The 26596-nt window shown below is 37.7% G+C and overlaps 1 protein-coding gene across 6 annotated transcripts in view; it reads right to left on the bottom strand.

Annotated features, from left to right (window-relative positions):
• Positions 1 to 685: 685 nt before the first annotated feature.
• The window catches only part of Cyld (CYLD lysine 63 deubiquitinase), a 53249-nt gene continuing 27338 nt past the window's right edge, over positions 686 to 26596 (bottom strand). For 4 of the 6 annotated variants that reach the window (XM_027405553.2, XM_035442576.1, XM_027405554.2 and 1 more), the window contains 12 exons: positions 25733 to 25846; positions 18227 to 18606; positions 17216 to 17381; positions 16300 to 16441; positions 15036 to 15158; positions 13202 to 13293; positions 12268 to 12334; positions 5756 to 5888; positions 4803 to 4911; positions 3893 to 4011; positions 3382 to 3598; positions 686 to 1804 (listed from right to left, as the gene is read on the bottom strand). In XM_027405553.2, the coding sequence (XP_027261354.1) occupies positions 1620 to 1804; positions 3382 to 3598; positions 3893 to 4011; positions 4803 to 4911; positions 5756 to 5888; positions 12268 to 12334; positions 13202 to 13293; positions 15036 to 15158; positions 16300 to 16441; positions 17216 to 17381; positions 18227 to 18606; positions 25733 to 25846 (1847 nt within the window). In that variant the 3' untranslated portion in view covers positions 686 to 1619. The remainder of the gene's footprint in view (positions 1805 to 3381; positions 3599 to 3892; positions 4012 to 4802; positions 4912 to 5755; positions 5889 to 12267; positions 12335 to 13201; positions 13294 to 15035; positions 15159 to 16299; positions 16442 to 17215; positions 17382 to 18226; positions 18607 to 25732; positions 25847 to 26596) is intronic. The other 2 variants (XM_027405555.2, XM_027405556.2) reach the window with 2 other exon arrangements.

Raw genomic sequence — 26596 nt, 5'->3', positions numbered from 1 at the left:
AGCCTCAGGCCCAGCGCTCACCATTCTCCCCTGTCCCAAGGCAATGGAGGCAAGGCCAGCACAGAGCTGGAGATCTTCACTCACATCTAGTCATGGCCTCACCACCAAGCCTAGGTACTTAGCTATACCAAAGTCTGTGCAGAATTTATGTACTTTTCTATTGCAAAAGTACAAAGATTACAAAATGGAAGAGCTTCTGTGCCTTATGACTTATAAAGCTAATACACGCTAGCAAAATGGAATAATAAAACCAAGGAGTAAAGTGCCTTTAAAAATAACAATAAGATTTATAAGACTCTCTTTTGACATTAAATATTTTATAAAGCCATATGCTACACATAAACACCATCTCTGTCTTGTAAGTTTGAGACACTATTCCAGAAAGACAGCCACAAAGACACTATACCACAAAACAACACTCAGACAACAAACAACCTATAGTTCTGGCTTGTATACTTGATAGTTCCAGTATAGCGCATCCACTGTGGTCTATACACACACTAGCAGTCCTAAGACAACATCCACCTTCTACTTCTTCAGCCAGGAGGATGAAGCTGTCACTAACATTCCAGTTACACACTGATGTTGTAGTCATTATCTCAAGTCACACAAAACTGCCATCAGTGAATATAATGCTCTCTGATCAAACAAAACCACAGTCTTATTTAAATTATGAGAGGTTCACTTAAATTAAAAATAATTTATTTGAAATGAGTTTTAAATATCTAATACAACTTTTCAGGGAAATGTTAGTAATGTCTCTAAGCCAACTTTTTTTTCCCTGGAGTGTGTATCTGTATAAGAATATATTATCTACTTACCACTCCAGTCATTTCAGAAATCACTGTGCCTTGTTCCATAAATACTTAAGAGCTCCTATAGAAAACCTGTTAGGTACCAGTTGTTACTATGACTGAAATGCTCCAATTGCTATGTACCCTAATCCTCCAAGAAGATGACATCAAAAATTGACATTTTATAACAAAGTCACTCACTTATCTCAAAACCAGAACAAATAGAAAATAACACCACAAAAGGAATTTCAGCATGTTCTGACCACTGCTTCAGAAACATAGACACTCGGCAAAATACAGACATGCAGGAAATCAGCACTATATAGTAAAAATTAACAATTAAACTCAGCACACCTCCAATAACTGAAGTAAAGGTAGACTCTTAATAAAACCGTATTATTTCTTCCTCAAGGCAATCAATAGCTACAAAAGAAAATTTATTTCATATCCTTGGTCCATAAGAAGAGATATTTATTTACATCCTCAATGGACTAAAAGAGGTTTTAGACGTCACAATTAAAATTATATGCTTCCAAAAATATCATATCATCAATGCAGTTAACTTAAAAGTTTCAGGTATTAATAACTTCATTTAGATTCTTAAAAAACCAACACAAACATACTTCCTAGAGTGCAAAATGCTTCTTATTAAATACTTCAAGAACACAAAAGCAATTTGTTTGGAAACACAGGAATCCTTTGCTGAAGGGCCATCACCACAAAAGACACCCATTGCCGGCAATGGGCGCCAGACAGAACCACCAGCTGGAGGAAAACACAGCGCTAAGCTTTGTGCTCGGTCTCTGCCCATTTCAGATGACCTGGTTACTTGTACAAGCTCATGGTTGGACTCTGGTACATGCACATGTATGCATCGCAAAGAAGTCTACGTGCACAGCCTTGAATCCGTCTGGAATCCAAAGAGTGCAGGTCCTCCAGAGACATCTTCAAGTACTCTCCCACTTCCGGGCAGGGTGTCACTTGTGGAATGTTGAAACCATTCTGACCACCTACGGAGAGAGGAGAACTCTCTTTGTGAGCAGCAAACTTCTAAGTCCTCTTGGCACCCTGTCCCACAAGAACAATTTTATTATCCTAGAATTTAGTGAAGACTGATTCCCAGAACTGAGGGGGGCAGGGGCTTTGTTTGACTTTCTGTCTCTAGAATTACAATGTCCTTTTTTGGTTTCTGAGAGGGTTCAGCAGACAAAAGAGAATAAAATTGGTAAAAGGACAAGTATTTAGGAAAAGATGCAGCCCTTATTTGCAGGCTGCTACCCATGTGTACACACAAAACCTCAGCCCTTCATACTTTTATGTCCATCTCAGATATTAGCAGCCTGACACTTTTCCACAAGACTATCCAATTTTGAGCAAATCTAGTAATTACAGACTACTGTTTCCCTGAGTTTTAAGGACATACTTGCACACCTCTAGCACTGTTGGTTTACATACTGATCATCAGAATATGCATGATCATCTGATAATGGATTTGCTTTCCCAAGTGCTTTCCTAAATGGTATGCTGCTAATGCTAAATGGATGAAGCACATGCACAGGAGGGGTAGGCTGTAACCTCAGGCATCTGAGAGCTGAGGAGAGATAGAGAGCTGTTGGTCAAGAAGCTGCCAGTAGAGATGGCCCAGAGGATAAGAGCACTGCCTGCTCTTCCAGAGGTCCTGAGTTCAATTCCCAGCAACCACATGGTGGCTCACAGCCATCTATAATGAGATTTGTGCCCTCTCTGACCTGCAGTCCTACATGTAGGCAGAACACTGTATACATAATAAATAAATAAATCTTAAAAAAAAAGAAGAAGCTGCCACTAGGTGTCTCTGGTTATTGGAGAACCACATCAGAAGCCCTGGGGGACTAGGGCTTGGGAAAATAACTGTAGATAAAAGGTGGTATGTGGGGTACTGTGGCAAGTACCTTACTACCAAAACCCCTTGAGATTCTGACACTCAAGTGTATACTAAGTAATAACTAAGCTTCCTAAAAATAGCTCACTGAGTAAAGGTTTCTTCCTGAAATGGAATACATGAGATCAGGAAGATGGAGTTAAATACAAACTATGCAACCTTCACATCTTAAACTTTAGCTTTAAACATCAAAAAAAACAGGCATGATTTCCATGACCAAAGTATCCCACAGAGCTTAGCATTTACATCCTCAATAAAATGGCTACTATACTGTATATAAAAAGGAAAGGAAGTAGATGGTAAAATCAGCTCTAAAAGAAGAATTTTAGGAGTCTATGTTTTGTTGTGTTTTTTCTTTTGAGGTGGAGCAAACAGAAACAGGTTCTCATTATGTAACACAAATTGACCTCTAATTCACAATCCTCTACCTACCAAGTCTGAGATTATGGACAAGACTCTTTAACAAGTCTGTATAAGGGCCAAGATGTCACAACATTATTGTTACTTAGTCTGAGTACAGATTTATTAATACTCTTTGAAAATTAAAGTCTGTAACACTATGATATCCTTCAAAGAATTCTCTCAAAAAATACTCTACTACTCTAAACAAGTGCTCTCGATAGCTCACTAGGAAGCATCTCACCCTAAAAGAAAAGTTTTAAATACCATCTCGATCAGCCATGCTGTCAAAGAAGAGCCAGGCAGAGTCATCCTTCCCATACTTCACAAAAGCAACATAGTGGCTCGTTTCTATGCAGAGAACAGCAAATAACTCCATCTTCTGACAGGGGATGCAGCCATGTCTCCAGTCCCAGTCAGGCAAGTCTTTGGGAAGTGATACTGGATGATATGTATGATTCAACCTCCTGGGATGGAGGTGAACCTAAAATGGACCATTAAGAAAATGCCACACATGAGCTAATGCTGTATTTCAAGGGGATAGACTCTAATCACTTTCACTGACCACATCTCTTACAAACACAATCAAGTACTACACACACACACACACACACACACACACACACACACACACACCAGCAGATGAGACATGAGCAATAATAATTATTGTGAATGTTTAAAGTACACTTAGATTCTGAAAGGCTTTCAAACCCTGCAATGTACTGGACCATCAGCAGCTGACTGCTGCAGAGCACATGCACCAGTGAGTGAGGGTTACCTGAGTGCTGCAGGTCTTACAGAACTGCTTTATCTTCCCTGCTGAGATGTCGGGGTCATCATAGCACTCTCTACACTCATACATTGCAAGTCCTCCACAGATGCGGCATTGCCTGGGAGCTACCGGATGCAGAGAGGGAAGGAAGAAGCCTTTTTAGAAGATATTCTGTTATTAAAAATAAAAGCTATCCTTTGAAAACAAGAATGCTGGGGGGAGTCTAGCCCTCTCTAACCCTCTTAAAATTTCACTTGGATTTTCTTGTATTTGTAATATTTTTCAGGACTTTTTTCCCCCCAAATAACCTATTCTAGAATTGTTCCTCTGGTCATGAAATGTCCAAAGATATAATATATATATATATATATATATATAATATATATATATATATATATATATATATATATGAGAAAACCAATAGCACATATGGTCTTAAGTCAGTGACAATCTCTACCATTATGAACTTTCTCTAACAGTTTTATGTCCTAGTATTTATATAACTGTGTGTACCCAAGTACACGTGTATCTCAAGCACCTCTCATCCAGCCTCTTAATGCTTTCCCTTCCACTAACTACCACACACCACTGTTTTCATATGTGTTGCCCTCAAACCCCTGGGTCTTAATGATAGTAGGTCCATTGTTTGGATATATAATCCAATTAACCACTTCCCTCTTATTAACATTTATTGTCTCTAATTTCTTGTCAGATAATTAGTGATTTTGTATTTAAAATATTTATTTTTACTTTTACTTTTTTCAGAATAAATTCTCAGCACTCAAATTATTGGCTTAATATGCCCAAGCTCTTCCGATACTGAATTACTTGTCAGAAGTACTGTATCTATAACTAATGAAAAGTCCAGGCCAACTATTTCTAAAAACCAGAATAAAACAAAGGGCTGTATACTTACTGTCTTCAAGCAAATCTGTTATATTTAATTCCAGGGAAGGAAAAATTTTTTTAAATAGCTTAAAGTCTTTTCCAAACCGAGGCATCTGGATAATCAAGCATGATGGTGCCTTAAAAAAAAAAAAAAGATACATAGTTTTAGAAATCAAAGTCCTAAGGAACTGGGGACTCAGCTCAATATAGTGCTTACGCAGAATGTCTAACACCTTAAGTCCTATTCCCTTTACTAATAGAGGAAACGTGTAAAAAAGTTTCCCTATGAAACTGAAATAGTCATGGCTGTCAAACCAAGCAGTGATTTCACCAGTGTTGTTGGCCCATGAAACGGAGCCCACTTGTGAATGTGCAATGCGGATGCAGTGCAGCACTTCCAGACTTTCCTGTTGGACATAATCATAGATAATGCTACCTAAACATCAGCAAAGAAGGCAGTAAAATACCACCTCAGAGATGAACATAATAAAAACAGACCACAGCATGCATTACTATAAATCATCCACTCAGAATCAAAGAAACTGTTCTACTGCATTTATTAGCAAACCCATGCAGAACTTACTGGCATCTTATCTCTTAACATTACCTTTGACACATTTAGATAATATGCATGGGTAAAATGACAACTAAAAACATAAATATGTAATGTGTATATGCATATCTTTGGCATTAGACTACTTTAAAGTTAAAAGTTAGCTTTTCTTTCTTTCCAAATACAAAACATTCCAACTTAAGCTATGGGGCTTTCTTTTAAAAGAATGAAGTTACAACACCACTTTTTAAAAATGTGTTTTCTTAACTGTTTCTTCAAACTATTCTTGGTTAAAGCACAGTGAGAGCTGGGTTATAGTTAGTGGGGCAACACGTGGTCGAGTGTGTACAAAAGTCCTGGGTTTAATCCCCAGCACTAGTAAGAAACAAAATAAAGTTAACAATAAAAATCCAGTTAGAATCACTAACCTCTGCAAATTTCAGGTTGCTGTTGATAAAAGACCATTCTAGTAACTGCTGAATTGTAGGAACTCCAACTTTCTCATTTTTTTCCATAAAAATCTGATAGAAGTTACAGTCTTGAACTTTTTGGCCTGCTGATCTAGGATCATGCAGAAAGAAATGCACATAAGCTCTCTATTAAATGCCTTAATCAGAATATAAAGCCGTCTGACAGTACCCGAGAATACAATACCATGATGTGCAGCTCTGGATCATCTAAATGCCAGGTGAAAGACAATGATTTGGATGAGATAATTAAATGCACTTATGCAGAAGACCTCATAAATTATGTCTGCCATATTCATAAATTATTCAAAAGTTCTTTGCCATTACAAGAAAAATGTAGACTAATATCCCAGTCATATCCCAGTCAAGAAACACTATATGAACAATAATCAGTTCGATTTCTCCCTCCAAATCTAGAAAGCAAAAGCTGATTTTTTTAAAAAAAATGTATTTATTTTTATTTTCTGTACAGTGGTGTTTCGCCATAGGTGACAGGCCCCCTAGAACTGGAGTTACAGATGGTTGTGAGCACTGCTTTTAATGACTAGAACAAATGCTTAAGTGCCTCAATGATAGACTCTTAGACCTTCTAGATAAAACGTTTGTACTTCTAAAATAATACCCTAGGAGGTAGGGAAGGATAATTTCCTAGGAAGTCAAAGCAGTGCAAGGTGTGAAGCCCAGGAACCCTAACAACTGTCCTCTAGTCTTTCAGCTACCAGGTGCTCTTCAGATGGTCACCCACAGATTTGACAAATACCAGGTAAATGTCTAAACATCTCCCTTTCCTTACCAGCTAACTAGTAATCTGTAGAACTAACTCTACTAAGAAGATTGTTTTTTAATCTTTCAGGTTACTGCTTTTCTTTCTTAGCCAAGCCTGAGTTTAGAATCACATTATTTAAATGAGTATCTAGATTTAAAGAGTTTTAGAGAAAAACTTTGGTAGTTTTTATAACAAAACCTCTGTAACTCAGAGAGCAGCTCAGAGTGATCTTTATAACGAAACCTCTGTAACCCAGAGCAGCCCATAGTGATCTTCAGTTTCCCCAAGCAAATTATGTCCTGAATTTATAAAACTTAAAATCTGATAACAAGCTACAGCGCTCTTGAGAACTCAAAACTAATAAGAACAGATTATAATCTATAATCCAAGAAACTAGCAGTTATTCTGGAATAACATTTTAATTGGTTGTTGATCACTACAAAGCCAAAAAGTCATAGAAAAATTATTAAGTTAAAAACAGTGTAGAAGCAAAAACAAAAATAATAGAGGTAAGAAACAACACATAGAAAAAGCAAGGACAGCCAGAAGGAGGCATGGCAGCTAACGGGAGGAACAGCAGCCACTCAAAACTCACCCCTAGGACCAGGCGTGGTAGCATACACCTTTGATCCCAGCACTCAAGAGACAGAGGCAGGTGGATCTCTGTAAATTTGAGGCCAGCCTGGTCTACAAAGATAGCTCCAGGATAGCCAGGGCTACACAGAGAAACCTTGTCTTGAAAGACCGAAACAAAACAAAAACAAAGAACAAAAACCAAGCCAAACCAAACCAAAACAAAACAAAAAAACTCACTCCTAAAAATATATACACAGTGGAGTTCTTCTTAGCCATAAAAAACAAAGTATGTCAGTCATAGAAAAATGGATATAACTGGAAATAAACATATTAAACAAATTAAATTAGTCCCCTAAAGAGGAACAATGTATGTTTTCTCTCATTTATGGTTCCTAGATTTTTCTATAGATATAAAGCATTATATTAATGTGTATATGACATCAAAGTAGAAGTGAAGCTGCCTAGGGAACAGGAGAGAGACATGAAAAGGGACAGAAGGGATGGAGGTATAGTGGAAATACACTCAATATACAATATAGAGTTTATGAAATTTTTAGAAAATGATAAAAAAATTAAATAGCCTCGCCGCTAGTGTTTTACAAGTCTGAAAACCTACAGAATAATAACAAAGTTGTGAAATTGTACCAAGCCATGCTATTTGGGTTATATTCTCCACTAGGGACAATCCAAGGGCACAAGAATACAAATTTGGTAACTTTTTAAAAATGAGCATGGACATTTTACAAATATTAATATAAAAACACTCATAGATTGGTGTGGTTTGGACCTATCTTTGTGGTGCAGACCATCATAGGTGGGTCCTGAGGTCTTGTACTCATTTCCAAATCCTGTAGCTCTATATTGAGCATGTGAGGTTTGTGATGTCATCAAACGGCTATAAGGAGCTTGGGTTCCTATTACTAGTGTCAGTCTTGCTTTGGTCTGACCTTTTCTTGTTCTGCCTCTGTCTCCTTCCCTTTGAGATAAGAAGCTAACCCTATGCCACTGTAAGTTGGAAGTATAAAACTCGTTTATTGGTTTTTCAGGAACTCATGGTTAAAAAGACTATTTATACCTCTGAACAGTGTTGGAACATTAAAGATTATAGAGACTTCTGAAGTTAGAATAAATTATTCTGCATTAAAGATGGGACAAAGAGTAGAAAGTAATAGCTTTAAAACCATATGTTTAAGCCAGGCATGGTGGTGCAAGCCTTTAATCCCAGCACTCCAGAAGCAGAGGCAGGCAGATCTTTGTGTTTGAGGCCAGCCTGGTCTACAAAGTGAGTTCCAGGACACCCAGGAGCTAGGACTGTTATACAGAGAAATCCTCTCTCAAAGAACTTAAAAACAAAAACAAAATGTATGTGTAGGGCTGGAGAGAGCTCAGCCATTAAAAAGCTAAGGCTCTCAACCAGAAGTGGTAGGGAGCGTCTCAGCAGTGAGGAAGTCAAGATGCTCTTACAGAGGGCCAGAGCTCAGTCCCCAGCACCCAAAACAGGTGGTTCAAAACTGCTTGTAACTCCTGCTTCAGAAGATCTGACATCCTCTTCTGGCTTCTGTGGGCATTACAGTCATACACACTATTAAAAATAAATCAAACTTAATTTTTAAGTGTTATGTTTGGTTATCAAGCTGACAAGTAAACTTGTGATGTTAATATTGTCAACTTAACAGGATCTAGAATCATCTATGAGATAACCCTCTGAGCACGTCTGATTGGGTTGAGGTGAGAAGATCCACCCTAACTGTGGGCAGCATCATTTCATGAGTTTGGGCCCCAGACTAAATGAAAAGGAGAGAGTGAGATGAGCACCAGCATTCATCTCCACCTGCTTCCCGACTGCAGATGCAGACACGAGCTGCCTCACAGCCCCATCACAACTTCACCCTGATGGACTGTACCCTCAAACTCTGGGCTAAAAGAAGCCCTTCCTTCTTTAAAAAAAGAAAGGAAGGGAAGGGAAGGGGAAAGGAAATGGGAAGAAGGAAGAAAGGAAGGAGGAAAGGAAATGAAAAGGGGAAAGGAAAGTGAAAGGAAAAGGAAAGAAAGCAAATACCATGCTTCAAACACAATTTGAAAACTGCAAATCTGCTTCTTGATTGCTAATGTCGTCCCATCTTTCTGTCTGCTTCCTTCACCATCGTTTTTCATTAAATGACTTTCATTTCAATTTCTTATCTTTAGTGCTACACATGCAATTATCATCCCCACCCCCCCTTTTTTTTTTTGACTTTTTTGAGACAGGGTTTCTCTCTGTAGCTTTGTAGACCAGGCCGGCCTTGAACTCACAGAGATCTGCCTGCCTCTACCTCTGGAGTGCTGGGATTGAAGGCATGAGCTGCCACCGCCTGGCTATCACTGCTTTTTAAATTGTAAAGTTCAATTTACCTAAATTTACCTATTTCTTGACTTCTTATTCCTTTTGTCTAAGTTCTGCTGGTCTCACCTTAAGTGTATCTTATAACATGTTTCTGAGTGATAATTTAGTCTTGGTTCTTTGGGAACTCTATAAATTCTTATTCTTATAACTAAACATCAAAATTCAAAAACGTTTGTATAACTTTACCCTGTTCTAGCATTCCCTTCAAGAACTTGGTTACAATCTACTTTCTATGGCCCATCCCCTCTTTCTGGTTTCCAACTCTTTATACCTAGCTTCCACTCAGGGTGCCTTCTCAGCTCCATCTTCCAATAGACAAGTCCCTTTCCACTGTGTCTACTGCCCTCAGTGAGTCTACCCTCCTCATACACATTTACTATGTTTAAAATTCTACTTTGAATGCTTATCTGATTTTGTTAATCAAATCTACTTTTATCCTCCACTCGTCTTAGTCTTTCTTTTTGACCATTTAAAAATATCCTATACCTCTTTGGATTGTTTTTATTTATTTCTCATTATAAGGGCACTCAACTTCCTATTGAACAGCTGACCTCCCCCATAAAGAGATGAATGGCACTTGAGGGGACAAAAAGAACTCAAACAACCATTCCATAGTCTTTAGGAAGTAGCCGGCGAGAACATGAGCAAATTGCTTGGAGGTGTGTGGGAAGGGGTAAAGAACTGCCCAGTCACCATTTGAAACTCCACAAAGGTCTTTACCCTCTCAGCAGTGCTTGACTCTGCCTTACTTCATTGAGTTACTGCAATGGTCAACCTATATTAACCCTGGGAAGTTTGATGTCCCTTAGATAGGGCTAGACTGGAGGGGTGGGGGGTAAAAATTTAAGCACCTTCAGTTTATTTCACTAACAAGTAAAAACTGTTTATTCCTCTCTTCAAGTCCCTCTCTTTCTTGCTTTTCCTTAATAATTAATGTTTGTTCTGCTTTCAAAAAAAATTTTAAGGCAGCTGGGTGTGGTGGATTTCAATGAGTTTGAGGCCAGCCTGTTCTAGCTACAGGCCAGTCAGGGAAATATTGTAAGATGATGCTTTAAGGCAAAACAAATAAAAAAAAATTTAAAGATAAAAACCAAAACTGACCTTTTTCCAAAAAAGGTCACGTCCCATATCATGTTATTTTTCTTTCAACACTACTAAGCTTTATTTTCAAGTCTACTGATAAGCACTTCTAATTATACACTATTTTAATGTCTATTGTTTTGCCTTCACAAATTATAATAAAATTCTTTTTTTAATAAAAGAACCTGTCAATATTTTCACCCACTTCATTTTGTAGAAAACTCTAAAATCATTTTCTTGCGTTTTTAGAAAAAGGAAAGACAATAGGTTAAGATTCTGTCAATATGCACTTCTAGCAGTGGGAGCAGGGGCTGTCTCTGACTCTTTTGCTGGCTTTTGGGACCTTATTCCTCATACAGGGTTACATTCTCCAGCCTTAACACGAGGGAGGTGCCTAGTCTTGATATATAACTTGATATGCCATGTTTGTTTGATATCCATGGGAGGCCTGCCCTTTTCTGAATAGAAATGGAGGAGTGGATGGGGGACAGAGACAAGGTGGGAGAGAGGGACTAAGAGGAGAGGAGGGAGGGGAAACTGTGGTGGGGCTGTAGTAATAATAATAATAATAATAATAATATTAAATCATTAAAAATAAAACAAACCAAAAATTAACATATTTAATTATTTAATCTTTCTTACTAATTAGTCAATCTACCTTGTAGCTCAGTGTAAATCTTTTTTAACTCTACCTTTAAAAAATTGATTGCTTATTTTTCTTTCCTAAAACATGAAATATTCCCATTTCTATATGCTTGAAGGAATACAAAAATGTTGCTGATTTTTCCATGATTACTTTTTACATGGTTAGATTATAAATTCTTTTGTTAATTCTTTGTAGACAATTCTCTAGGATTTTCTAGGCACAAATAAATCGATTACCAACTCTGACTTGCTAATAAGTATGTACACCCAATGCTTACAAATCTTGTCAGTTCATTTGTTAGAGATTTTAGAAGAGTACCAAACTTTAACTGTGGTACTTCCCTTGGTCCCACAAATCAGTTTAACACTGCTTCAAATTACATGGCTTAGACACAGAGATAAGGTGAACTTATCAGTGTTGGGCTCTTAAGGAAGTAGACAGCACACTCCTAAGATTTTCACCAGAGAAACCAAGACTGAGATTGAGAGGGGCCCACCATTCAGACTGTGACCACTCAGATGACTTGGGAAACTCAAACGTTTACAATATCTCACTAAGAACCGCATCAAAGTAAACTCAGGTATTCTTTCAACATGGGGAAAAGGAAGAGATCAAGTTACTAAACTGAGAACTAAAGATCTAATTTAAGGCTAAATGAGTTCTGTAAGTTATGGGAAGCCAAAAACAATGCTCTAAGTTTTGTTTTGTTTTGTTTTTTAATTCAGTTAGAATAATTTTTTTTAAAGTTCATTAACTGCACTTCCAAAAATATCCATATACAATTTCACAAGTAATTAAATTGTGGGCACATTTGTCACTAGAGCTAATTAAAAAGACAGGTTCACCTTGTTCTCTGCAAGTTAAGTATATCTCACAGAGAGGACAGCAGCTAGCAAAACCCACATCTGTGGCTGCACTGCTTCGCTACACTCTGAGAACACCGAGGACTTCATTCCTACTGAGCAATGGCAGCCGGCAAGAAGGTCTACTTCCCCAACGCTTCTAGATAACTTGAGAGTTACCTTATTTTTAGCAATGGTTCAACCCTTAAAATATCGTGAAACAGGATATTTAGAAATTCTTCAGGATCTAGGAGAAAACAAAAAAAATTAAGTAAATCACAGGAAAGTTTAAAAAGCATTCTATTCTTTATGACAGACACATTTCCACAATGAAAGTTGTTTCATTCATTCAATATTATTTCAATTAAAAGTTTAGTTTTTTTCAATTCTCCTGACAAGTGGAAACTTTTATTTAAAGGGCTATAACAAAACATTACTTTTTCATTTTGTTGTCATGTAGCCCTATTTAACAGAAGAATATACTCATTCACACATAGTGAAATCATTTTTAGGTCTTTTGGGGGTTTCAGTAGAATAATACCTGATATATGCCCTATTTTTCCTTTTATTTAAATAAAATGTCATGGCTGGCTATAGTATACTGTTAACAAACTCAAAGTCAGAAGTTGAATCTGAGCAAGTGCCTCAGTTGTGAGAAGATGAAGTACTGGCCAGCTGTTCCAACCCCTTTCAACAAGGAGCACAGTGGGCAACTGTGAGCCTTCAGTTCCCTCCTCACCACAGGAAGAGAAGCAACTCCAAACACCAGTGCTGGCAACAAGGAAAGCCTTTTACTTAGTCATCTACTATAGAGCCAGCTGGCCTGTTAAAGAGTTGTTTTTACATCACATCCACTTTAGAAAAATCACAAAATCAGGAGAAATATGCATGTCACATGGAAATTTTTTCATTTATTTTTGCAGTGCTGGGAATCAAACCCAAGGCTTTGTGTATACTCTACCACTGAGCTATATCCATAGCCTACTCAAATAATTCTAACCTAAAAGTAATCCTCTAAACTAAACAGGTATATTTCAGGAAATAATTTAGCATATTGTTAAATAACATACTTTAAGTTATTTTCAATGCATATATTATAAATTAAAAGGGTCACCTTTTTCTTCAGAGGTAAATCCTGATGCAGCCTCAACTTTTTCAAGTATTTTCCTCAGTTTCATAATTTTTGTGGCACACACATATCCATATCTATGTTGATAAAAGTGAATTAACTGTCACTGGCACAGTGAGTTATATGACACATCTTAATAATCAAATACTTTTCATACAATTCTAACATGTTAAACAAACAATAGACATGGCATTTATTTTTAAGAATTTAATTGTAGGCTTCTTATAGAAGGCTTCTTTCACTTTGGAAAGTAAAAGTCTGAGAACCAGAATTGTTCCCAAATACTATTAAACACCTTAAAAATAACTACCATGTACAAATAGCATTCTGAATTTTTTAAAAAGCCTTGGTGAATGATTTTTAAATGGCATTTGCTTGTTACATTAAAACAACATTTTATAAAATAGAATATCCAAATTCTAGGAGTCCTTTTAATATACAGGATAAGAGACATTGAAAAGGGAATTGGTAAAATACTAAAAATCTAAAGTCTTCAATCAAACTTGTCAACATAATTACAACATTCTCTTTGTTTGACTACAGGAGACCATGGGCTTAAAATAGCAAGTCAGAGCCAGCTGATTATATCATGTACCTGCTTTGACTATTCACTCACTTGTTACCTCTTTGCAATCAGCATATACTAAACACATACCACTTATGTAAGGATATGTATAGGGCACCAGGAATACAAAAGGAGATTTTAAAAACAAAACGAAAAAAAAAAAAAAAACTAACAAAATAGGGTCTCTGCCTGTGGGAAGCTTCCAATAGAGAAAGCAAAATCTCTGTCTAAACAACAGATACGAACTTTGCAGACACAAGAAATATATCTCAAATTTCTGAGCTCAACTGATCTTGCCTTAGCCTCTTGAGCTACGAAGTGCTGGTATTACAGGTGTATACCACCATGTTTGCCAAGATATACCTTGGTCTCATAGGCCATCTGGCAAGTTTCTTGCTGTAGAGTGGGTGACAAAGTATGATAACTATGATTCTGGACTGGTTGGGCAATAGTATGCAAAGAATTTTTACTGGTAGACTTACAGCATTTTAAAAAGAAGGAAGGCTTAACACCTTGTAGTTAAGATTTGACTTGTACTGTTCTAGTGTCATTTACATAGGGAAAGAAAAATCTGAAAGTTTAAAATTTGTATGAGACAAAATAATATGAAAATCAAAGCACATAATTAAAAGGTAATTACAAAATTAAGGAAAACAAGTATCTAGTAAGTCATTTAAAACACTCCTTATATTTGCATATTTTGTTATTTTTTAAATGTAAGTTAATTTTTATTTTCATTGTTAAGAAAAGTATATAACAAAATTTAAATTTATCATAATTGGACTTTAAATTATATAATTTGTTCTCTATGTCCCTGACCTATGTTTTATGATCAGTGGATAACCTAACTCCTCATCACATAAAGGTCCTGTGATCACCATCTTCCCACCGTCTTCATGGGCTTCTGTATATTTACAACTCACTTTAGTAGAGGAGTAGAAGAAGACCTAAGACACCATATTACTTTAATACACCGCATCTGTTTCTAGTGCAGAGTCATTACTAACTTGTAGAGCAGGGTACCAAATGGTTCACATCATTTCACAGAATGCACTACATTCTACACACTGCACAGACTTAAGAAATAATAAACAGAAGAGGAAGAGTAAAGGTTTTAAAAAGTCAGTATTTCATTGAGAACTAATTTCTGCTCTTTTTTTTTAACTATATAAGCACAGAGCATAAATTAACTACTATACAAGAAAAAAGCAAACAGAAAACCAACTAAAGACAAAACACACATCTTCTACTTACATTCTCAGAGGGTTAACTATCTCTGTCCTTAGTAGCTCTTGAGTCTCACTATAGTACTCTACATCATTCTTTTCTTTGGGTCTAAGTAACACAGTGTCCAGGGCAGAACTAAAAGCAAATAAGCTGCAAAATAAAAGAACATTTTCCCTCATGTTATAAACACAGTAATATCTGAGAAAGATTCTTAAAGGTGTCAGAAAGGAAAAGGAACAAAGTGTAGGGAACCACTGGCATAAGAACTCATGGGTCAGACAGCACAGGCCCTGTGTTCAGCCATTACTGCACAGACCCTGTAGGTCCACACCAGAAACACCAAGATAAAAATACCAGGATAAAAACATGCCAAGAGATGTTATGAAAGAAACTTGTCTGCAAAAGCCAAGAGAGGCCTGGAAATCAGTCACACACAGAGACAACATGGGGAGAAAGTTGGAGATCAGTAGTTGGAACAAATCTATCTTAATATCAAGATAGGTTTTTCCTTAAAATAACTTGTGGGTAGCTAGCAACAGAAAATTGTTGGTATCAAAGAAAATAAAATTTGGCTAAAATAATTTTATTAGGAAATCTAAGGAATATTATAGTAATGCTGTAAGGTTTGTTTAATTGAAAATATTCCACCAACAAAAAGACCCACCATTTTTATTCTTTTCTCTACTTTTAAAATTCTAACATCCATGCTAACTTCCTAACTCTGTGTCACAGTTTACATAGTTGGCAAATGCTCTTAGTTTAACTGGTAGTGCACAATCTTTAAGGCTACATATTTTTGGTTCAATCTTCAGAGCCTAACGATCCTTGTTATATTAACTTGTTCCATTTTAGGGAAAACTACACAAAAGAGGGCATCACTGATCCCATGGAAAATAATTATTAATATAAAGAATTTTCATGATACTAATATAAAGAATTTTCAGTATACTAAAACACACACACAGCATACAATGCCAATAGCTTACTGCAGGTTAGTTAGCACATGTGCAATCATACTACATTGGAGACAGATGTCTTCAGGGTATCTGTTCACAGGGATCACTGCTTCTACTCATTATTCATTGCAATATTTTTATGTTACTGTTTTGGATCTAAGAATAGTACATGAAATTCTTTAGCTACAAAGGACCAAATCTCATGGTCTTTCTTAACGCCATCAGTTTCTCTACTCAAAGGCATTTGACACCTCCTTTCACATACACACACATCTACCTGTCTCCCCTCCCTCCCACAGCACTATCTTTACCCACTACAGAAAGTAGGAACTCACCAGAATAAAGTTGAGTCTAAATAACAAGAATTGTAATGGCCCTGGATACCTTTCTTCTTTCCAATCATAATCTCTAAACCTTCCTTTTCCATTTTTGGTGGAGTATTTTCTTCTACTACTTCACTTAAGTAGCCTCCAAATGCTGAAAAGATAAAAAATGAAAATAACTCTTTGAAACCATAATAGCATATATTCATACACATGTGCATATGTATATCATTTAAAGTATATTTTGGCATCCTCCTACAATTTTTTTTTACTTTAATTAACTGTTATTTATCTGGGCTTATTTAAAAAATGTTATTATTCACTTTTAACACCACTCCCTTCATATAGAATTTAGAAAATTAAGTCAATTAAGCACCTATCAAATAAATATTTTGTTACTTGTCCAAAATGTTTCATTTTCAAACATAACATTAAAAAATGTTTTTCATAAAGATGGTTTCCCTACTTTCCCCTGCTTGACTCTCACTATTGTTCAGAACAAGCTGGTGACAAGTGATGAGAAAAACTGTCCTCCATCTGCCAAGCTGACTGCATCTCCAGACTGTATCAGACTTCTTCATAGGATACCCTGAGTGACTTACTTAAATAAGATGGTGAGGGGGAAGTTAATGCTAAAAGGGCCACATTTTCATTTCTACCACCCATGACAAAAATTAAATGTTTATAATCAATAGAGAGAAAAAAACACTACTTTTCACTCTTTAGATCCTAAACACTTTTCCTGACTCTTTTTCAATGTATCTTCTCTTAGGACAGTTTCCTTATGCACCAAGTAACAATCTTTACTAACTCAGAAACTTGATGAACATTGGAAACTAAATCATTTAAACCCTATCACCCTCAGTTACTGAAAGGCAGCATGAAACAGTCATTCCGGATGGGTAATAAATTAAAAGTATCCAAGTACCTAAAGAATTACACCTTTCAATCTGATTAGAAACAGGCTGCAAGGACGCAAACCTAGAGTCGGGTCTGCAGCTCTTCAGTTTTACGAACAGCGCCTTCTTCAGGGCGCAGGTGAAGTAGCGAGTGCCCCTGAAAGTTCCGTCCGTACAGCCTGCACATTCATCTTCCTGAAAAAGAAAGGCTTTGGTATATGTTACACAGCACCTCGCAAAAAAAAAAAAGCAGGGAAGAACTATGGAATTTTCACTTTTTCTGAATTCAAATCTGTACTGACTACAACAGTACCAACGAACAGGGACTGACTAACTGTTGCTTTGGCCCCTAGCTAGTAGCTTAAAAAAACAACTCTTCAGCCCACCAGGAAGTACTTGATACATTGTCTTTCAAAATATACGCTCAGAATTGTCCAGGTTTACTGGCTTTCCCTGAGCCATTCATTCCAAAAGTATTAAAACCAAGCGGCAGGAGTAGATAAATTACCTAGTTCCTCGACAGCAAGAAAACAAGTGAAAAAAATTAAAAACCATACATAGTTAGGTAATACCTAAGTTTATTCAAGTTCTCCCTTCTGGTTATGAAATATCATACTATATGCTTTTCTAATATCCAAAGATAAAACCTTCCCCTCTCCCAAAGACCTCCAAACATGATGATTAATAAAGTCAATAACGTCCCTACACTGACTGCAATGGGAAGAGGCTAATGAATAAGAAGAAAAGCTGGTAACAGAATTGCTTTCTTTGCTGCATTCTGTTTATATGTGGAGGCTAAATATTCTAGCCTAAAAAATATCAATCTATTCCTTGATCTTAGAGAAACAAACATGAGGAATAAGTGAACCAGAAGCTTGAGGAACGGCAAAGGGTGAAGCTAGGCAATACTATAAGAAACTACTGGCTTTTTTTTTTTTTTTGACAAATAAAACAATTTCCCAAGAAATTATCTAATAGGGGAGAACCTAGACAAAAATCCCATGCAGAAAAGATGTAGACTTTAGACCAAAACAAATTACCAGTTCCAGTCCAGCTAGCACGTCACTGAGCCCTGGTGGCTGGCCAATCCAACGGATAACCCCATAGAATGGGGGGTTCTCTTTCACTTCAGCCAGTGAGCCCACCTCTAGACCGTGTGCATTACCAGAAGAGATGGGCAAGGGTGGACTCTCCTGGACAGGTGTGCTGTTCAGCTCCCCCATCACAGACTGCACTGACAATGACAGTGGACTATGAGCAATGCTGCCATTGGTATTGGGCATCTTTGTCAGGCTGAAGGGTAAAGAGTGAAATCTGTTCTCGCTGGATAAGGAGTTCATGGAAGGAGGTTGTGGTGGTGATGATGAATGTCCAAAGTCTGGAGACAGCTCTGTAAGTGACTTTGCAGGGTCTTCTGCAACTATGAAAAATTGTCCTTAATTAGAAAAGGTTGTTCATGAACATTAAATATGCCTGCCTCTCTAAAAACAGTACAAAGTTCTCTTCTAACTGACCACATGATCCTTTTGCAAGTCTGCTCACAAGTACTGTAAACTCACTGGCTCTGAATAATGCTCTTGTTTCTCTCTTTATCTCCAAGTTTTTCTGATGGGGATGTCTTCTGTATATGTTTGTCTTATTGGTTGATGAATAAAGCACTGTTGGTCAATAGGGAAGCAAGACAGGTAGGACTAGGAGATGAGGAGGATTCTGGGAAATGTAGGCAGAGTGAGTCACAGGAGTAACAGGTCCGGACTTGTTTTCCAGTAAGAGAAGACCATGTAGATATACATACATTAGTAGTTTTGGGTTAATAATTAAGACAGAATTAGCCAATAAGAAGCCCTTGTCACTGGCCAACAGTATTCATAACTAATACAGCGTCCAAATGTTTATTTAGGGCTCTGAGGCTGCTGCAGAACTGGGTGGGAAATCCCATAACATTTTTCCACATCAGTAATCCGGCACCCAATTGCTCATCTATGTCTGGTCAATGTCACATAGGTTATAGTCTTTGCCCATAATATGACTAAGTTAGAAATTAGTATGAACAGATACAAAAAAATTAACTAACAATTCTAAATAGAAAGAAAAAAAGTTTTAGAAATCAAGAGAAAAGAAACCAAAGAATAAAGAACATCTGTGGAATAAGTAATGTTTTTAAAAGAAAATTACTGACAGCTTATTTTAGAAAAAAAGCTAGATATTAATTAACTCACATACAGCTTGATATATCAGAAAGGCAGAACAAAAATAGAACAAGGATTAATGAAAGATGGAAAAAAGAATAAAAAAATCTTAAGTCAAAATAAACACCAAGAAAATAACTCAAGAAAACAAACTTAGAGTAAAGAAAACTGCCAAAAGTTGTTTCCTTAAGTGACTAATGCAGCTGGCAGGCACACACTGCTTCTCAGCAGGAAAGAATGACCTTCTTAATATTGCTGAGAATATTTAAAATGTTTAATGTTTTAAAACATTAGTGGCTGGAGAGATGGCTCAGCAGTTAATAATGCTTATAGCTCTTTCAGAGAACCTGGGTTTGGTTCCTAGTACCCACATGGCAGCTCACAATTGCCTGTAACTCCTGTTCCAGGGGATCTGATTCCTTCTTCTAGCCTCTGTGGGCTCCTGCATATGTTCATGTACATATGAACTCACAAAAGTGCAAACACACACACACACTAAATTTTAAAAAATTAAGCTGGAACTAGGAATAGACTAGGAGCTTGCAGGGCAAGTGTGAGGCCCTAAGATCAGTTCCCAGCATGGCAAACCAAAACCAAACAATAACAACAGGCCAATAAACCAGAATCTTATTCATACTCTACAAAAGTCAGTTCCAGATAGCATAAAAATGTGACCCGCAAACAATATGTGTCTAGAATACAATATAGAGCAATGCTCTTTATGACTTCAAGGAAGAGAGTAATTAGACTTAAGAATATAAACCTGTTAAGGGGAAATGACAAATATCGTCTGGTTAAAATTAATAGCCTGTTCATGAAAAGGGGCTGTAGCTGAGAGTGGCTTTGGGCCAAAGGAGAGAATACGTGTAATACACTTTACTCAGAAGATAACTTCAACAAAACCAGGAAAAAAATGAAAGATATGAAAAGGTAATTCACAGAAGAAACTTAGTAACCAATAAATCACTGAGAGGTCTTTCCCCTTACTAGTAAACAGGTTACCAAGCCAACATGAGATGTCATTTCAAAAGCTATGGGTCTTAAATGCCACAATCATCCTTTGTCAGACAATCTTCTCTTTGTAGTGTGCAGGGGTGAGTGCAGACTCCTAGATACTCACCACACTTAGAATGCACAACTGCTAAGCATTTGACCTTAAGCAGGACATTTATACAACCTCCTCTAAAACTCAAGAAATAGTGTGGAAGAGAATGGAGGAAAGAATGAAAGAGCTGGGCTGAAAAGATGGCTCAGTGGTTAAGGGTACTCATTGCTCTTCCAAAAGTCCTGAGTTCAATTCCCAGCAACCACACAGCAGCTCACATCTGATACCCTCTTCTGGTATGCAGATGTACATGGAGGCAAAGTACCTATATACATTAAAGAAAAAAAAAACAAAGAAGAAGAAGGAGGAAAAGGAAGAGGAGGAGAAGAAGGAGGAAAATCTTTTAGGACCAATATTCATGAAATTATTGAACAATACATAAAATTCTAGTATATCAAGAAGGTATAAACATCCTAGTTGTGGAATTTTGAATGAGAATGGTCCCCATAGGTTCATGTATTTGAATGCTTAGTCACCATGGAGTGGAACTGTTTGAGAAGGATAAGAACGATGAGGAGGTACGGCCTTACTGGAGAAGGTGTGTCACTGTGGGTGGGCTTTGAGGTTTTAAAAGCCCATACCAGCCCCAGGCTCTCTGTCTACTACCTGCAGATCAGGATGTGAAGCTCTCAGTTACTGTCCCAGTGTCATGACTGTATGTTTCCCACCATGATGATTATGGACTAACACTCTAAAACTGCAAGTAAGCCCCAATTAAATGATTTCTTTTAAAAGAGTTGCCTTGGTCATGATGTCTTTTCACAGCAATAGAATAGTAACTAAGACACCAGTACAATACAGAATTTGGATTAATAAAAGAGAGATGAAATTAGAGCATAAATTAGAAGACAGCATTGTCTAGATTATGAAAGCCTCTATTACCATTAGCTCCCTTTTTCTTATGAATCCATCAGCACCTTGGAAAGCACCTGTGAAGCTGCTTGCAATGACAGGGCATGATTGTTCTTCTTCATATAATCTGGGGTGGTCCCCATGCACATCCAGAGACCAGCAGCATCTGGAAAGGCCACAGGTCTGCTAGGCCCTCTCCAGAAGTTAGAGAGCTGAGAATTGGTAGTATAGACCAATCCTAACAAAAGTAACCTACCAGGAGACAGGCCCTCCTAAAGGAACACTGTTTTGACATACATCCTGCTATGCGGCAAGGGTGAATTCTTGAGGGAGGCAGGTCATGCTGTCTATGCTCACAAAAGCCCACTCAGTGCAGGATTCAGATGTGGAGAATACCCACTCAAGTCACTTTCTGTGTAAGTATATATGTAGCCTATGTTATACAACTGCAGATTTTTACTGTGTACTTTAGCCTATAATTGAATCCATGTGATAAGTAGTCATCATAGAGACTTACAATACTACAAATCCATATTTTCATTTAGTTTACTGAATCTACTGAATACCAAGCACTGCAGAAGTACTAGGAACTTATAGAAAAGACAGGCTAGTAACCAAAACCACTTCAAGGACATTTAACCTAACCTAAGAGAATTGGTGAGAATGGGGGGGAGAGCTTCAGTTTAAGAGGTGAAGGGCAGTCAGCTAGACCATTAAACTGGAGGAACTAGAAGAATTTCCAGGAAATTGGGTATATGCACAAAAGGGTGGAAAGTGGGGAAAGACAGACAGACAGACAGACAGACAGACAGACAGACAGACAGACAGACAGACAGACACACACACACACACACACACACACACACACACACACACACACACGGGGCGGGGCGGCGGGGGGGGGACCCAAGCTTCTTGTCCTATCTCAATTGCTTCATTCCATATCCTCAGTTCACTCCAATCAAGCCTCTAATGAATTCTTCCCATGACAGAAGTGACTGGGGTCAACAATGACTTCCAGAGGTTGCATCAGATGAACTTTATATGGGCTTCACTTCACATGCCCTCTCAGAGAATTTAGACTGCTGTCCACTTACTCAATGCTCTCTTGGCTTTCCCCCAAATCCCCACTGTTACTTTTCCTTAGACTCCATAAGCAACTTATCTTCCTCCCATCCCAGCCATTAAGTCCTTCAACATTTCAATCCCAGCCAACTCTGTTACTCAAAAAACTTTTTTTTTTTTTTTTTTTTTGGTTTTTCGAGACAGGGTTTCTCTGTGTAGCTTTGGAGCCTATACTAGCACTCACTCTAGAGACCAGGCTGGCCTCGAACTCACAGAGATCCGCCTGCCTGTGCCTCCCGAGTGCTGGGATTAAAGGCATATGCCACTAACACCCGGCTATATTCAAAGAACTTTAATCCTCTGGTGTAAACACAACCTACAAATGGATTTTTCTAGCTCTTACTTCTCTTCCATGCTACACACAAACATTCAACTGCCTACTTAATGATTCACCCCTGGGAAGCTTTAAGGGACATTCAAAATTAAACTCATCACCTACTTCTTGCCATCTAAGTGATACAGAAACCAAGGGTCACCACTGGTAAGTCTTTCTTCCTCAACTACATTCAATCTACCTTTAACTCCTTTCAGTCCAACTCTCAATATCCCTTTATATCAATTTACTTCTATCTCAGGCTAAGTCTTAGAAATTATAATCAGTTCCTGAGCCCTATAACAGCCTTCAGTGGTATCCACTTATTATACTCACTTCAGTCTACTGTCTGCCCTATGCAGAAATGGAATGCCATTTCCAAAAGGCAAACCTGGTTATACCCCTCTTTGCTAAAATTTTTTCAATTTCCTTTCAGAGGGTTATAAATAGGCTATGTGTAGCCAGCCTGTTGGCTGTTCCCCTTCCTTCTTTGGATATTTCTAGTCTACTCGGCTCTATTCTTCTCAGAGATCTTTATATATGCTATTTCCATGGCCTAATGTATAATATTCCTCTTGTCGCACCATTTCCCTGGTGTCCTTGTTAGTTTTTTGTCAACTAGACACAAGGCAGTTATTTGGGAAGAAGAAACTCAACTGAGGAAATTACTCCATCAGATTGCCTATAGGTAAGCCTGTAGAGCATTTTCTTGATTATTGATTAATGTTGGAGGGCCCAGCCCACTGACTGTGGGCAGTGCCACTCTGGGGCAAGTGGTCCTGAGTTGTATAAGAAAGCAGACTAAGCAAGCATTAGGAACAAGCCAGAAAGCAGTGTTCCTCTATGGCTTCTGCTTCAGTTCCTGTCTCCAGGTTACTGCCGACTTCTTGCCCTGACTTACCTCATTGATGAAATGTTACCTGGAAATACAAGACAAAATAAACCCTTTCTTTCCCAAGTTGTTCTTGGTGAGTGTGTTATAACAGCACTAAGATACCTGGATAGGGTAGACAGCCCTGTGTCCTCTCTAGCACCCTCACAGCACCAAGTCCTTACATTGCATTCATCACCTCTGCAACTCTACATATTTGTGTCTGATGAATTTCTATCTTAACAATTGACTACAACTTCAAACCGGGCAAGGGCTATTGTCGTGCAATATTATTTTAAGATGTGTTACATTTGTTTATGCTGTGGAACATTTGTTTAATGATGTAAAGATGTGTTGCATTTTTTATGTTACATTTGTTCAACTCTGTGAAGCTGTGATTCTTTGCCTGTCTAAAACACCTGATGGTCTAATAAAGAGTTGAATGGCCAATAGTGAGGCAGAAGAAAAGATAGGTAGGGCTAGCAGGCAGAGACAATAAATAGGAAAAATCTGGGAAGAGGGGAAGGAGCAAGATAGAACAAGGAGAGGAGGATGTCAGAGGCCAGCCAGCCACAGATTAAGAGTGAAAGTAAGATATACAGAAGTAAGAAAGGAAAATGCCCATGTAAAAGGTAGTAGTGATAATTTAGGTTAAGAAAAGTTGGCAAGAAACAAGCCAAGGCCGGGCATTCATAAGTAAGAATAAGTCTCAGTGTGTGTGATTTATTTGGGAGCTGGGTAGCAGGTCCCCCCAAAGAATAAAGGAGTTAAAGAGCTAAGAGTAAAAAACAACCAACTACAGGCTATATCTATTTTATTCTTTGTTACAGTAACCCAAGAATGTCTCAAATAACTATTTGCTGAACAGATGAAGGAAATGAATAAATGAGAAGAAAATGATGTCTAAAATGCAAGGGAAAGTAGTGTGTTTTAAAGCAAGTAAGATACGAAAGTCTAAATGAGTCACTTCATGTCTAGAAACCTTTGATCCTAAGCAGAAGTATTAAGAGATAAGAACAAACTGCTGGGCAAATGGGCAGAACTAGAAAAAAAAATTATAAGTGAGGTAACCCAAAATCAGAAAGACAAATATATCACTTATAAGTGATACCAGACATAAAGCAAAAGATAACCTGCCTACAATTCAAAACCCCAGAGAAGCTTCAAACCTCTTCCAGATACAGATGGATGCAGATGCAGAAATCCACAACTAACAAATGGGCCGAGCTTCTGGAGTACAATCGAAGTGAGGAGTGAAAATATGAACAGAGTCAACTGTTGGAGATGTTTCTCCCATGATGGAGAAACCCACAGAATCAGCTGACCCAAGCTAGTGACAGATCACTGACTCAGGTCTGACAAATGAGAAACCTGCACAAGGCAGAACTAGACTCCTTAATATAGATAACAATGGTGTGAGTGGGACAATATATGAGGCCACTGGCAATGGATCCAAGATCTAACACTAATGCACAAACTGACTTAGTAGAGCCCATTCTTTATGGAGAGATATTTTGCCCAGCCTAGACACAGGGATTTGGAGGTGCCTTGGTTCTGCCTTAACTAGATGATGGGACAGAATTGTTAGACTTCCTAGGGGAGGCCTTACCCTCTCTGAGGAGCAGATGGGAAGAGGGGGGAGTGAAGGGAGCAGAAGAAGACGAGGGAGGGGGAACTGGGATTGGAATGTAAAAAAGAAATTAATAAAAAAAGAAAGAAAGAAAAAGAACAAACTGCTGGGCATAGTGGCACACACCTTTAATCCCAGAACTCAGGGAGGCAGAAGCAGGTGTATCTCTACCAGTTCGAGGCTACCATGGTCTACAGAGCAAGTACCAGGACAGGACTATTATACTGAGAAACCCTGTCTGGGGGAAAAAAAAACACAGACTACTAACACATTTCAAATGCATCCTCAACCCTTATAGTAGTATAGTTCAAACTATGTTTAATATTTTAGTTCAGCAATATTGGCATATTAGCAAGATCTATTCACTGTTTCCAAAAATTACAAATATTGATGAAAAAGCCTTTTCCCTTAAATATTAAACAGAAGGGACCATTACAAAGAGGACTAAAATTATAGATTACCTTCATCAATGTACCATGGATTTTTGGATTTGGATTGTTGTGAGTCAACAGATGACCCATTTAAGGTATAAAATAATTCAGATCTGCTTCTACTTCCAGGGTCTGAGGTAGATCCTATGGAATAAGAAGAGTTCCTTTTTTTAAAAATCAGTATGTTATAAAAGGCATTTTATAAATAAATTAATATGCATATGGTATTACCAACTGCTTACACAATTAATATACATATACATGTTATTGTTGTCTTCATCTTTAAAAGTTTGGTAAATAGTCACCTGGGCATTGGTGGTGCACACCTTTAATCCCAGCACTCGGGAGACAGAGGCAGAGGCAGCACTCTGTAAGTTCGAGATCAGCCTGGTCTACAAGAGCTAGTTCCAAGACAGTCTCCAAAGTCACAGAGAAATTCTGTCTCAAAAAAACAAAAACAAAAAAGTTTGGTAAATAGTCAATATAGAAGAGAGCAGGAGCAAGTAAAAACCTGTTTACTTTTCTATTAAAGTTCTAAGAAACCATTCTGGTGGGCAATAGGAGGCAGAGGCAAGTAGATCTGAGCCTGGTCTATTGAGCAAGTTCCAGGACACTAAAGATTATACAGAAAAACTGTCCTAATGCTGTGACATTTTAATACATTTTAATTCCTCGTGTTGTGGCCACCCCCCAACCATAAAATTATTTTTATTGCTACTTCATAACTTCATAGTAATTTTGCTATTGCTATGAATTGTAATATAAATATCTGTGTTTTCCAATGGTTTTAAGGGACCCCAGTAAAAGGATCATTGAACCCCCAAAGAGGTCACAACCCAGAGGATGAGAATCCCTGCCATATAAGGACATTTCAGCCAAAAAAAAAAAAAAAAA

Source organism: Cricetulus griseus, chromosome 3 (genome assembly GCF_003668045.3).
Source record: "Cricetulus griseus strain 17A/GY chromosome 3, alternate assembly CriGri-PICRH-1.0, whole genome shotgun sequence".
Lineage (NCBI taxonomy): Eukaryota > Metazoa > Chordata > Mammalia > Rodentia > Cricetidae > Cricetulus > Cricetulus griseus.
This window is presented reverse-complemented; position numbering and strand designations above follow the sequence as displayed.